This window comes from Malus domestica, chromosome 09, assembly GCF_042453785.1.
Source record: "Malus domestica chromosome 09, GDT2T_hap1".
NCBI classification, from domain to species: domain Eukaryota; kingdom Viridiplantae; phylum Streptophyta; class Magnoliopsida; order Rosales; family Rosaceae; genus Malus; species Malus domestica.
Genome location: NC_091669.1, coordinates 10,034,510 through 10,047,611, shown reverse-complemented (window position 1 = coordinate 10,047,611; position 13,102 = coordinate 10,034,510). Strand labels below are relative to the sequence as shown.

The 13,102-nt window shown below is 37.0% G+C and overlaps 1 protein-coding gene across 1 annotated transcript; it reads left to right on the top strand.

The window, feature by feature from the left end:
• Window positions 1–7,998: 7,998 nt before the first annotated feature.
• On the top strand, window positions 7,999–9,866 carry LOC103443043 (7-deoxyloganetin glucosyltransferase-like). Its single transcript, XM_008381831.4, has 2 exons — window positions 7,999–8,678; window positions 8,768–9,866. Exons 1-2 carry the CDS (start codon window positions 8,150–8,152, stop codon window positions 9,697–9,699), a joined length of 1,461 nt encoding a protein of 486 aa, XP_008380053.1. The 5' UTR covers window positions 7,999–8,149; the 3' UTR covers window positions 9,700–9,866.
• The last annotated feature ends 3,236 nt before the right edge of the window (window positions 9,867–13,102 follow it).

Sequence of the window (13,102 nt, the reverse complement as noted above, 5' to 3'; positions counted from 1 at the left end):
TGGGGGATTCATTCCATATCGAACTTCAACGATTTGAACAGTCTATTTTATAAATCTCGATTCATAAATCATCTTTACAAAAATTCAATTTTATCCTAAACTATTTTCCTATTTACTTATCATGATAAAATTTCATTGTTTTCTATATAACAAAATATTCGTTAATTTCCTTACTCAAATATTTCCGATTTAATTAATATTTTGTAAAGATAATCTATAAGGTGCAATTTGAAAAATTACAAATAAAAATCGTTGAAATTTGATGTTGTATAAGCCCCCAACTAATTCTCTTTTAAAAAAAATGAAAATCCCTTCATTAAACGACATGTTTCTTTGAACGTGTGTTATTAGTCTTTGTGGCTTTGTCTAAATAAACGGCGACAAGTGTCCAAGTGAAATCTTCCTCGTGATTTTCTAGGAATTATAATACATCATGAGATGCCATGCCCTTTATATTTTAAGTGGTTTTTGAGTAGAGGATTCCGTGGAATTGCATTGATATGTATTTTGTCTTTGGTCAAATGGCCAGCTGTTATACTGAACTAATTAATTAATTGTATCCTAAAAATAATATAAGTATGATCATGTGCCATGCATTTTTATATAGACTTTGTGTACATAAAATTGTAAAGATAGATTAAATTTTGCACGATTTGTATTAGATCCAGGGTTTATTTAAATTCTGTAATCCCTGTGTAGATATATATGTTGTTAATTCTAGATTAATTGTTAGAGTAATGCTAGGTAGATTAAATTTGTAGATGAAACGATGTGTTACACCAATAAAAAATAAACACGCTAATCAACACTTAAGTAATAATTCAATCATCAACTTTTATATCATTTAGTTTACAAAATTTAATCTACAAATTTAATCTCCCTAACACTAACCTAATTATTAGTTTTTTAAATGATGGAATTATAAAATCTTAAATTATGGGAGGAAAATTCAAACTTCGGTGTAGGGGCAACACTCTACCAACTTGGAGGTTAGCAATAAATATATGAGAATTATAATTGACACTCCAAAAATTTATGTAACATCTAACAACTATTCAACTCACCACTTAGTACTACATTCTAGTGGTGTTCCTCTTCATTTGTAAGTGAGAGGTCATATGTTTAATTCTCGTAGAAAACGAATTCAAGCCACACTATTAGTAACCTGTTATGAGACTTAGCCAACTCCATCACCAATTAATATAGATAATTTTTTTTAAATAATATTAACTCTAAATTTCACATAATCCTTCTTACTACGTATGAGTTAAAAGTTAAACAATCAAATTGACCCTACATGTGTTGGAGACATTTTAACTTTTACCACCACAATTAGAGTCGAATATGATTTTGTTTGGACCCGATTTTACATCATCAGCCCATGCAATTAAGGCCGTTGAGTGAGCATATCTCCCAACCGTCGGATGGAAAAATGAGGATAATTTTATTAGTAAAGGATAATATTATAGTTTTTATCATAGTAATTATTTTTTAATATGGATTATCTTGGAGTATTCTTAAATGGGCTAAATAAGATGCAAATTATATCTCTAAGCAAGTGGTACAGCTCAAGTTGAGTTAGGTTGCGAGTGGACGTGTGGATATGCTGCAAAGCTGGTATTTAAGAAAGAAGGGTCAGGATGCATGCATGGATGGATGAGTTTAAAGGTGATAAGGTAGGAAGCCTAGGTAGCCTAGGCTTGGTGACATTAATGGGATGTGATAAGGCTTTCAAGAGTTAGCATTGCAATTAAATTGCAGTTGCTTACGACATACATAATTCACATACATGTGGAGGATTTGGCTGCCAAGCAGCATGGAGGGTTTGAAATTAATGAGAGTTATATTGCACGTGGTTGGCATCAGGCATTTCGAAATGTTGTCTGACTAACACCAATTCAGGTTGTGATAATTATTAGCAAAGGGATTGGCTTATCAAGAGTAAAAATATGGTGTTGATGCCGTGTGTTAGCACGTGGAGGGAGTTTAATTTTTAGTTGGACTCTATGGAATAATCCTGGCCATGCCAAACAGAAAATATGACTACTATAAATACAAGGTTACAAACAATGTGTAAAGCTCTCCAACTCAACACACAAACTGCCCTGCTCAAACCCTCGCTCTACGCGAAACCTCTTAACAACCTTGAGATTTTTATTTTCCTTTTTCGCCAACACATCTTCAGTTTGCATAAATAGTACTGTGAAGGCAACCGGCGAACATCTTCAGTTTGGATAAATAGCACTATTGCCGTAGAATCAGCCGACCGCGAAGCACCTTCAGTTTGGATAAACAGCACTGCGACAAGCCCGACTGGTTATCTATCCAAGTCTCAGTCGAGAAGGATTTTCAAATCCTTATTGGCAGAGGTCATCTCATTAGCCTTCTCGGCGAAGTGAGGTGTTACAAGTTACTACATTCAGCACATTGAACACCGAATTTGATATTGAACTTCGCAGAATTAGCAGCATTGTCTTCAGGCTCTAGAACCCGAAGGCCGAGAGTGTTCCTTCCTCGGCCGTAATTGCAAGATCGAGAAGTCAGCAGTGCACCCAACTCAACATCAACATATTTTACTCTTCGACCGAGCTTGGCCGACGAGTTGGCATGCCCCACATTAACCGAAGGACGTAGTTAGCTCATTAGTTACTCGGCATACGCGCTACGTAAGCGTGGTAGTTTTTAGGGTTAATAGATTTAGAACTTTTAATTTTACACTTTAGTATGAGACATTTTTTTTCAATGTAAATCAAAATAAAATCACGAGAATTTCTTTTTTTACACAAATGTCTTGACTTGTCATTGAGGAAGAATGACTCTTTACTTCTTGTGTAATGTTTAATTATCAGAGTTGAGTATGAAAAGAAGGGAGCCATTCTAATCCTTATTTCCCTTTTCTTATTTTGTATATAACTTCATATGCTAGTGAATGTAGAGGTCAGAGACGGAGAGGGGGAGTTCGACGAGGGCGGAGGGTTGTTCGGGGCAGATGCTGGATTGTGAATTGAATCGGTGGGTGGGGCCCACTCTTTTTAATTTTTTGGCATAAAAAACTAAATTTTTAAAATTTATTTATTTACTTGACACAATTGAGTACTGACTGACTGTCATGTTAGCAAAAATATAGGCTTTATGTCACGTCTCGATCTCGACATACTTCCAGGATCGACACGTGACGTCACCAACATACCCTGCCTCCGAAATATGTAGAAAGTATAATTCAAGATCCAGATGCATAATAATTTTTCGTACACTTTATGGTTGCATCTAACCACTTCGTTAGATTGCCTACATACCATCAATAAGGATCAAGCCATTCATAGTTCAACTTCGCTATAACTCAACATATAACACAGTCCGTTTTAGCCAAAATGCATAACATTCCTTAATCAAACATTTGGACTTGACAAGCATGAATTATTCGATTCAAACTACATAACAACCCGCGTGACAATCAAGTTTTCTATTTCATCCATCGTATAAATCATTATGTTTCAACATAAAATCGTTATTCATATCATGTAATATATCAAAGAATCAACACAACACAATAGTATCCTCTAGTTGCATTGATCACTGATCTAATCATATTAATAACAATCATATTCAACGTCTCTCCACAATCATCTTAAGTAACCCATTCCATGATATCAAGGAGGCACGATATTAACATTTAATTATGTTAATCAGTCAATCAGATCACACCTCAATGCACAAAATTAATAAAGGACTTCTACATAATTCCCTGCCTGGATTTCAAGTAATAACTTGATAATTTTGATTTATATTCATAAGATCTATTGTGGGTAAATCTCATTCACTCGAATCCAGGGAACAAGTTTGACTTATGGAAATGATCAAGAGTAAGGATTCCAAACCACTCAATGTAATCCAAATCAGGATACGATTCCGGACCATCACTCAACAGGATCGCAGAGTAGGAGAGATTCCGGACCATCTCTCAACGGAATCCGAGTGGATACGATTCCGGACCATCACTCAACGGAATCGCGGAGTACAATGCCTAACAACCACTAAATGAAACCCAAGCTGGATACGATTCCAGACCATCACTCAACGGAATTGTGAAGTATGAGGGATTCCGGACCATTTCTCAATGGAATCAGAGCGGATACGATTCCGGACCACCACTCAACAAAATCCAAACCAGGATACGATTTTGGACCATCACTCAACGGAATCGCGGAGTATAAGGGATTCCAAACCATCACTCAACGGAATTTAAACTAAATTATGATCGTCTATCGAAATGTGCCAAGTACAACTAATCATCATCATCTCTAAAATGTGTATGGTCCCCCATCACGAATATACCAAGCAGAACCATAGGCATAATCTCATCGTGCAGGCAGTGATCACCTATCGCGGATATACCAAGCATGATCACCCCTGAATACATATGATTCCCCATCGCGGATATACCAAGCAGGACCATCCATGTACCAATGCTACATGATGCAATCAAACCAACACACAACCTACCTCCTACCTCCACACTTATGATTTACAACATGAGCACATACACCATCCATTTCTGTATTTCCCATCTGGATTCCAAAGCTTTGTTTCGAATTATTACTACAAGCATCCACCACCTCGATCAACTCTTATTCTCAAGTATATGCAATTACTAAATGCATCACTTTCGACTCTAGTCTTAATTAGATTACTTGGGACTACTAATAACACTATGAGATCCAAGTACTATTTTGGTTAACTTGCATTAGCATGATCAAAATAAATGTAACATTTGAATGAAACACTTATAGAAAATAAGTGAAGAAGCTATTTATAAATATAGATGTGCCTATATATATAAGTCTTGGCAGTTGGTGCATATATATTTCTAGGGATATAAGTAAGTTCCCTTGAAGATGCATACATAGACATATGTATATGGTAAATAAGAAAACCATTTCATCTCTTCATTATTTTATACATACATATGAGGATTCGTTCTTCTTCAGACATATGCAAAAAGGTCTGATAATGTTAAACCAATGAGATGGAATTAATATGTTCATCAACAATGGTTATTCACTGTCATTCATATAAAAGCCATGGCTATTCACTATCATCACAAAGACAAAATCTGGACCACGTCTAACTAAATGTATACAAATAACTTTAGCAACATTGTACTAAATATAAAGAGAAACAATTTCATATTATGAGACAATATAAATGTCGATTCCCCATCATCAACATTACATTAATGCATTCACTAACTTTAAAGCAACAATTGCAACATGATAAATGGGTAATTTTCAAATAAGACTATACATACATAGTGTCAACCATCATCATGGTTGTCTACTAGCCTGGGATGTTAGGTAACAACTAAGAAAAGACACACCACATCAGCACAGTTATAGGTGTTCATTAAACAAAGCGAAAGAGACTATCTCCCAATAGTAAGAGCCACATATAGTATGATGTAATGATCATCATATTTTCAACATTAACTAAATGAGCTCAAATTTACGTGGTAGTTAGATTTCAACAAGGGAAACACTTTTCACAACTAGGCCGACGATAAATTCTAACCGAAAACCGTCCAAATTCACCGGAGAAAACCGGATTTCTAGGGTTCTAAACAACCAACTCTAAAATGAATACGAAAGCATGAACCAAGCATACCAACTTGAAGATTATGAAGACTAGATGAACTTTCATACCTCATTCGAAGGAAATGGTTGCCGGAATCACCGGAAAAATGATAAAACCGTCGGAAAAGTCGTGGGTTTTGTGGCTTTGAACCGCAAATATGGAAAATAAAATAGGAAATCTATCACTACAGAGTTGTAAGGCTCGTCAAGAGCTTTCCATGGACACCAAAATCACCCAAAACGGAGCTCAGATGGAAAAGAGACAATCGAGTCAAGTTTGTGGGTTAACGGGTCCAATTCACCCCAAAAAGGGTCAGAATCAGACCCTCTCCCTTTCTCCCTTCTTTTTATTTTTTTTCAGAAACTTTCCCCTTTTTAATCTAACTTAACGTTTAACTCACATGTGGGAATTAAATAATTCTCACAATCTATTGTTCACAACTTCAAACGTCCGTAACTATAACGTTACAACTCGGACTCGCAAACAACTTTCGTCTATGCGTACGTAGATTCGAGATCTATTTAAAAACACTAGTTAAAACTTTGAAAAGTCAACGAAAGATAAAGATTGATTACGAAAATTCAAACCCGATAACTATTCGATTTAATTTCCAAAATTTACGGAATTAAAATTAAGTAATAAAAATGACGTAAACATGAAATACGCACTTAAATCAAGAGATACATAATGAATAGTGAAATTCCAGGGACGGGATTTCACACTTTACATTTACCACGACATCACTTGACAGTCAATTTCACAGATTGACTAATGGAGGTTTATCATTGCTACAAATTAGTAAATCGATATATGGTATTGCAATGATCAAATGATAAGGTATGAGTTTGTTATCTAAACCAAAATTGAGGTGATATAATGTAATTACCCGACAAAATAAATTAAAAGTCAGTATCACCTTGAAATGGAAGGAGCCAAAGTATTTTTGGCAATTAACTACAATAAACATATTTTGACATTTTGGTTACAGACATGATCAGTCATTATTATATCATCATTGTGTTGCCGTCTATGATGCATGGACATGTCAATCAAGTACCGTATCCCGTATCCAATGCAGTATCGGATACGATACTTGATGGATATGGTCAGATATGCTTTCGATACATATCCTGGTCCAGAGATACGGTCAACTCCGACGGATACGCATATCAAAACTTTGAGATCAATACAGGTATCCTGTTTTTCGGATACGTCTGACTTTCAAATAAAAATTAAGACAAAAATTTAAGCGAAGAAGCCGAAATTATCTGAAACTCAGATTTGTAGAAACGTCCTCCTACAATTCTTCTTTTGTCGGCATTGAAAGACGGATACGAATTCCTCAAATCCCATATCTTGAGAATTTTCAGTTCTTGAGGAAACTCATAAATACCCTATGACATTATGGTTAGGGTGAGAAATGCGCCGACGGTATCTATCAACCCATTGCTCTCTAATTACCGTTTTAGTGTTGAGCAGACGATATCTCTCTGTGAAAATCTGTAAACACTCCGTCTTTTTTTTTTTTTTTTTTGTTCAAAAAGCTTTGGACTCTCCATCTAAAAACTTTGAACTCTTTTTTTTTTTTCTTTTTGTCGAAGAGCTTTGGGCTCTACCCTTTCGGCCGAAGAGCTTTGGAGACTCCGTCTAACAAAATATATGCTTTAATCATCCACCGTCTAAAAGCTAACAATAATATGTGCTTTTATCATTCACTATATATATTAAATATTTGTATTGTTCAAATTTTTTGTTTGGAATTATTCCACTTTTTCTAATACTTTATGAACTACACATGTTCAGGAAAAATGAGTCATAGTTTGAACTTGAATGCTCATTTGATAGTATATTAGATATATTTATTTGTATATATTTTTAATTACTTTATCCATGTCGTATTGTGTTTTTGTTTTCAGAAACTTGACACATCTTGTGTCAAGTCGTGCCGTATTCTCGTGTTCGTGTCTGTGTCCGTATCGATGCATCATAGGTTATCGTTATGTCGTCGTTGTGTCGTTGATATAAGATCAATATGTCGTCGCTACTAAAAAAATGTTCATTTCTGTCAATTAAACGTCAAAATATGTTTATGGGTAAATTACATTTTACCTCCTCAGGTTTGAGGTCGATTTCAATTCCTTACAGCATCTTTAAAACATTTCAATTTCATACATTTACTTATTATTTTATTTCAATTTCATATATCAGTTAGAAAATTCGTTAAGTAAACAATTACGTAATGACGTGGCTACCATATTTGTGTCACGTGGCAAAAAAAAATTATGCATTTAAAATATTATAATAATTTATCCTATTATAAAATAAAAATAAATAAAAAAAATAAAAAAGAAGAAGAAGAAGAAACCCATCTTCCCCGAGCACACCCCATCCCCACCCCACACCACCAGCAATACCCCATCCCTATGTTTATTGTTGTTGATTCCCCTAGTATTTTCCATAAATAGATGCTAAGTAGTACGAGCAGAGACATCTCCAACCTGAAGATTAAGGAATAGTAATGGGTTCAATGGAGGTAGCTGCAAATCATAAGCCTCATGCTGTATGCCTCCCATTCCCATATCAAGGCCACATAAAGCCTCTCCTCAAATTTGCAAAGCTCCTACACCACAGAGGTATTCGTATCACCTTCGTCAACACCGAATACAACCACAGACGCCTTCTCAAATCTTTAGGCCCCAACACCTTAGACGGCTTCAAGGACTTCCATTTCGAAACCATCCCCGATGGCCTGCCGCCTTCGGATTCAGCAGATTCAACCCAAGACATCTATGATATCTGTGATGCCATTCAAAACAATTTATTGGCTCCATTTCAAAGTCTCCTCGCCAAACTAAATGCTGTTGCAGCTTCCAACAATACCCCTCCTGTGACCAGCATTGTCTCAGATGGTTTTATGAGCTTCTCAATCACAGCTGCTGAAGAACTTGGACTTCCTATTGTGTTGTTCTTTCCTACTGCTGCTTGTGGCTTCATGGGATTCAAGCATTATCGTGCTCTCGCCGAAAAAGGATTTACACCTCTAAAAGGTAGAGGGGAAGTGTAAGAAAATGAAGAACTAATTAGCATATCATTTTTTTTTTACTTAACTAAACTAACACCGTTTTTAATGTTGCAGATGAGAGGTATCTATCAAATGGCTACTTAGACACCGTCATAGATTGGATACCGGGAATGAAAGGTATCCGTCTAAGGGATCTTCCAACCTTTCTACGAACCACAAATCCGAATGACACTGCGTTTTCTTTAACAAGTGAAGCAACTGAGAGAGCACATAAAGCTTCGGCAGTTGTAATTCATACTTTCGAAGCGTTGGAGCAGGATATTTTGGATGCTATCTCATCCATGATTCCACATCTCTACCCCATTGGCCCTCTTCAGTTGCTTATTAATCAAATAGAAGAAGACCCTTTGAAGTCTCTGGGATACAGCCTATGGAAAGAAGAAGCCGAGTGCATTCCATGGCTCGACACCAAGGCACCAAACTCGGTTGTTTATGTGAACTTTGGGAGTGTGGTGGTCATGACACCAGAGCATCTTGTGGAGTTTGGTTGGGGACTTGCAAATAGTAAGCATCACTTCTTGTGGGTAATTAGGCCGGATTTGGTCATCGGCGAATCAGCAATTTTGCCACCTGAGTTTGTCGCCGAAACCAAAGAAAGATGTCTAATAGCAGGTTGGTGTCCTCAAGAGGAAGTACTTAACCACCCATCAGTTGGAGGGTTTTTGACACACAGCGGTTGGAATTCAACCATTGAGAGCGTGACAGCTGGAGTGCCTATGCTCTCATGGCCGTTCTTTGCGGAGCAGCAAACAAATTGTTGGTATACTTGCAATGGATTGGGGACTGGGATGGAGATTGATAATGATGTGAAGAGAGATGAAGTGGAGAAGCTTGTTAGAGAGTTGATGGAGGGAGAGAAGGGTAAGAAAATGAAAAGGAAGGCTAATGAGTGGAAAAAGTTAGCAGAAGAGGCCACTGGTCCCCACGGTTCTTCAATAAAAAACTTGGATTTTGTGGTCAACAATGTGCTTCAAGGAAAATGCTAGATGCATGTGGTCTTAATAAACCAGTACGTTGCTCATTTTGGCTTCTGTATGTTGGCTTTGTTATGTGTTTGAAATTGATATGATTGTTGGTTTTGGTTTCATAAAACTAAAAGATTGTTATTTTTATTTGTTTTTATAATTGAAATGGTAAGAAGTAATTAGAAAAAGGGTAATTCTCACTTTACTACTATAAAGTATCTTGGTTTTCAAATTTTTATACATTAGGTTTTTTTCATCGTATTCTCATATTTAAATGAGGATTGTAGGACATTGTCATACTTTTGTTAGGCTTTTCGTTAGAATCTCTGTTAACACCTAACGTGACGCCCACATGGACAATAATTGGACACCACATGTCACTGTGGCCTCACATAGACATTATAAAATTAAAAAAATTAAAAAACAAATCTAGCAGCTTAAGGAGGGCAAAATCTGTTTCACTGTTTTAAAAATCTCTGTCTAGCGTCGCCTAGGCCCCACCTAGTCGCTAGGCGGTTAGTCACTACCCCAATTAATCCCTAGGAGTTTGAAAATTAAGAAAGTGCCCTAGACTTGCTTAAGCGTCTGCCTAGCCTGCCTAGCTCGTCTAAACCCATCTGGGTCACGACTCTTACTTGGACAGAAAATCGATAACTTTCATGTTACATTTTATTTTGTCAATAAAATGTAAGAGACTTGTGGAATACTTGGATGAACACTCATTATATGCTTGTTCTCCCTGTTTTCAATATGTTTTAATACTTTATATCTATATGTCATTTTATTTTGCAATTTATGCATCCAAATACAATTATGTATTTTTTAAGTATAAATAGGCACTATTTATACAATATATAATAATTTTACTTAAATCCGCTTAGTCTGCTTAGGCTCTTGCTTGGGCGCTAGGCCTCAACTCTCCGCTCGACTAGCGTTTTGCGTCTTTTAGAACCTTAGATGCACCCTCCATTCCACCCTCGTGAAGACCATCTACACCTTCAAATCCTTTTTCTTTTTTATTTTGAACTTTCCGTTTAGGGGGGTGTATTCAATTGGGAATTTAAGATATTTTAATTGATTTATAAATTCATGGATTTTTATGGAGTCTAATTGATTTGTAGAGATTTCGTGTAAAACTTTGTTTCAAATCCCTCAAAATCTCTTGGGGAGATGTAAGATTTGTGAATGCTTAAAATACACTACAAAATCTCTCAAATTTCCTCTAATTCCTCAACTTTTTCAAATTTTTTAAAATCAAATTCTAATTGAATACAGCTGGAATGTTATAAACTTTGTTGAGGCACAAAATCGAAGGTCTTGGAACAACGTAAATCCGACCGTGAATCTGCAAGAAACTAAAGAACACAAGATGTATCATGGTTCACGCCCAATGTTTGGGCTACGTCCGCACTGATGTTGATTGTATTTCTTTCAAACTGTATGTATGGATTACAAGGGTGAGGAGGCCCTCAGAGAAAAAGAGAGTTTGAGAGAACTTCTCTGTTTGTGAGCCTTGTGGCTTTGTATGTGAGGATGAAAGCTTCGTAATGTGAGAGTGAGGCTTCAGGTTTGTGAGGGTGAGAAGGCCCTTTTATAGAATAAGGGTTCCTCACTTATTACATATTTGCCCCTCCATTTATTACATAATTACATTTGAGTCCCCCGAGTATTATACGAGGTCTAAATACAGAGGCCCTAAGTATGGTACAAACAGTAGTCCTCCAAGTCTTCAGTCAAAAGAGTCTTTTGGCTGGAGACTTAAAATTCAGTCCATGTGTGGGCCGAAGTAACTAGGTGTCGTCTGGAACTGATACTCGATATGAGGCGGTGCCCAATCTGAAATGATGCTCAACTAGAAGTAGCACATGTTGCGAGACTGTTCGATTTGTGGCTTATGTTGCCTTGGTTGGCTCAGCTTGTGGTGTTGAAGGTGAGGGAGTCCTTTTATAGAATAAGGGCTCGCTCCTCAATACATAAATGATGGGCTAGAGTTGATGCTCGCGGCGAGGCGGTTGCTCAGCTGCCGGCGATGCTTTCTAATGAAGATGAGGGATTCCCTTTTATAAAATAAGGGCTCGCTCCTCAGTACATGAATAATGGGTGCTCTCTAATGAAAGTGAGGGAGTCATTTTTATAGAATAAGGGCTCGCTCCTCAATACATAAATAATGGGCTAAGCCCCCCAAATATTTTTCATGAGGCCCAGTTGTGGAAGCCCAATATATGGTACATAGTGCAGTCCCCCAAGTTTTCAGTCAATTGAGGCTGTTAGCTGGAGACTTCAAATTCAATCCATGTATGGGCCGAAGTGGCGGTTGTTCGGATGCGGTATTTGTATACCCTTCACTGAAGCTTTGTAGGTGAAGCTTTGCAAGTGAAGCTTTGAAGCTAGAGCTTTTGTAAATGAAGCTTTTGAAGTTGGAGCTCTCGAAGCTGGAACTCTGTAAATAAAGCTTTCAAAGCTAATTGACATGAGTGATGCTCATGAATGTTTATGTTGATTGATATGAGTGATGCTCATGGATGTTGACATGAGTGATGCTCATGAATGTTGACATGAGTGATGGTCATGAATGTTTATGTATGATTGACATGATTGATGCTCATGAATGTTTATGTATGATTGACATGAGTGATGCTCATGTATAATTTTAAAGTACTAGACGTACATTTGATCACCTGGTTGGTGATAATAGTGGCAAGCTGCCGAATAATTTTGGAGTACTGGGCGTACTTTTGATCACCTGGTTGGTGATAATAGCAGCAGGCTGCTGAATAATTTTGGAGTATTGGGCGTACTTTTGATCACCTGGTTGGTGGTAATAGCGGCAGGCTACTGAATAATTTTTTTGTAGTACTGGACGTACTTTTGATCACCTGGTTGGTGATAATAGCGGCATGCTGCCGAATAATTTTGGAGTACTGGACGTACTTTTGATCACCCGGTTGGTGTAATAGCGGCAGGCTGTCGAATAATTTTTTGTAGTACTGGACGTACTTTTGATCACCTGGTTGGTGATAATAGAGGGCCTGACTCTTTTGGGCATATGGGTCTTCGCCATCCACATAACATTCCAGCCCATTATTTTGGGCTTGCCCTTTTTTTATTTTTTATTATTACCCTCTGATGAGGTTTATACAGATTTCTCCGAAAGATAAGAAAAATAAATCACATCATTCAAAAATAAATATGACCCTCTGCTCAATGGGTCACGCCCATAATGCCATCACCACCGCAATTATGTCTGCTTTTTTTATCTTCTTTTGCTTTCTGCTTTTGCTTTTGTTTTTCTGCTTTGCTTTTGCTTTTTTGCTTTGCTTTTGCTTTTCCACCGCACTCTCTCTGTCTCTTCACCTTGCAAATGTTGTACCACGTCGTGCCCATCATCTGCCACTGAGTCAACCCGCTCACCGAATCACAAACC